The sequence below is a fragment of the Triticum aestivum genome, unplaced genomic scaffold (genome assembly GCF_018294505.1).
Source record: "Triticum aestivum cultivar Chinese Spring unplaced genomic scaffold, IWGSC CS RefSeq v2.1 scaffold233523, whole genome shotgun sequence".
NCBI classification, from domain to species: domain Eukaryota; kingdom Viridiplantae; phylum Streptophyta; class Magnoliopsida; order Poales; family Poaceae; genus Triticum; species Triticum aestivum.
Genome location: NW_025258556.1, coordinates 1 through 1,705, shown reverse-complemented (window position 1 = coordinate 1,705; position 1,705 = coordinate 1). Strand labels below are relative to the sequence as shown.

Sequence of the window (1,705 nt, the reverse complement as noted above, 5' to 3'; positions counted from 1 at the left end):
TGTTGGCGCGCCTCATATGCGTGGCCGACGTATACAAACGTCATTTGAACCATATATGCAAGTTCATGCCAAGTTATGGAACCAGTTCAATGTATTTTACAAGTTCAGGCAATAAACCGCACATCCGTGGCAAGTTCAAGCACCACTAGTGTATTTACCTCAAAGAAAAATTACAGATGTTAATATAAGATCTCATGAATATTGTTTCGACTAAGACATAACCAAGTTTCGGGCGACTGAGACTCATCAAGACTGATTTTATTTTATTTTTGGGCGGAAGGTGCATACATGCGCGCAGCGGCATGGTTACGAGCACAATGAAATGTCTAGCTCCTGCTTGCCCACTAGCTTGATGTGATTGGGCTGCCGAGCCAGTTGATCCAGTGTGCTGCATGAAGTTAGGCCTAACTCGTAACTGCATGGTTGGCCCGGTTAGGATCCATAAACTTATACAGTAGCTTTCAAGTGCATTTTGAAACAAGAATGTTGTTTCAAATAATAGCTTTCACAGCCCGACTTCATAAAAGCCATCGCCACCTCAAATCTACTCCCTCCGTTCCATAATATAAGACATTTTTAGCACTACACTAGTGTTGGAAAACGTCTTACATTACGGGACAGAAGGAGTAGGAAATTAATTAGCAACTACTCAATTACTCCCAACACAGTCCATGTATGCTTACAGAGGTTTTATACCAAGGATCAAGGCAGACTTAAGGCCAGGCGACAAGCCACTGGACTCAACAACCTCAAATGACTCGGGATCCTCGCCATCCGGTAGCTCCCAGTCGAAATGGTACATCATGTTAGCCAGCGTGAGCTCTGCGAGGCGTGTCCCAAAGGCAATACCGGGGCACCCCCTCCTTCCCGCGCCGAACGGTAGGAACCGAGGGTCCTTGCCATTGTAGTCGATGGTCCTGCCGAGGAACCTTTCTGGCCGGAACTCTTCGGCGTTCTCCCACGACTCGCCGTCCCTCCCTATGGCCCACGTGTTGACCATGACCCGGGTCTTGGCCGGGATGTCATAGCCGTGTAGCTGTGCATCCTGAATGGATTCGCGTGGGATGAGGAGCGGCACCGGCGGGTGTAACCGCAATGTTTCCTTCATGGCCGCCTGTAGGAGGTTCATCTTTTCCAGCTCCTCCTCGAGGACTCCTCCATGCGCGCCTGCAGCAACCTGTCTCACCTCTGATTGCACCTTTGCCATTTCTCTTGGATTCTTCATGAGCTCGGCCAAGGTCCATTCTATCGTCTTGTAGGTCGTGTCGGTGCCTGCTATGAACATGTCCTGCAACAAGACGAAGATAGGCTAAGAAAATTGTGCTGGCTGCTCCTATAGATCTACGAGTTATTGTTCTTAATACTCCTCCAACTCAAAAATAAGTGTCTCTAAAATATTTGGACGGAGTGAGTACTTACCAAGATGAAATTCAACAAACGAAAAACAAAAAAAACTTACCAAGATGACTCCCTTCACATCGATCCGATCCAGCTTAAACCCCTGGTCACCATCCTTGGCGATCAAGAGCAAGTCGTCCAGGAGGTCCGGAGCCTCGCCGTCGTCCTTTCCTGGGTCCCCCTCGTGCTCCGTGATCGTCCTCTCCATTATACTGTCGAGCTCGGCCGCCGTCCTCTTCACCCTCGCTTGGAGCCCCGTCGCCCAGTCCACCAGCCACCCTAGTCTCGGAAAAACGTCGCTCACGGC

The 1,705-nt window shown here is 49.6% G+C and overlaps 1 protein-coding gene across 1 annotated transcript; it reads right to left on the bottom strand.

Annotated features, from left to right (window-relative positions):
* Positions 1–653: 653 nt before the first annotated feature.
* On the bottom strand, positions 654–1,698 carry LOC123177680 (cytochrome P450 71A1). Its single transcript, XM_044591289.1, has 2 exons — positions 1,460–1,698; positions 654–1,288 (listed from the first exon to the last, which is right to left on the bottom strand). The coding sequence occupies exons 1-2, from the start codon at positions 1,604–1,606 to the stop codon at positions 680–682; spliced, it is 756 nt and encodes a 251-aa protein (XP_044447224.1). The 5' UTR covers positions 1,607–1,698; the 3' UTR covers positions 654–679.
* Positions 1,699–1,705: the final 7 nt, after the last annotated feature.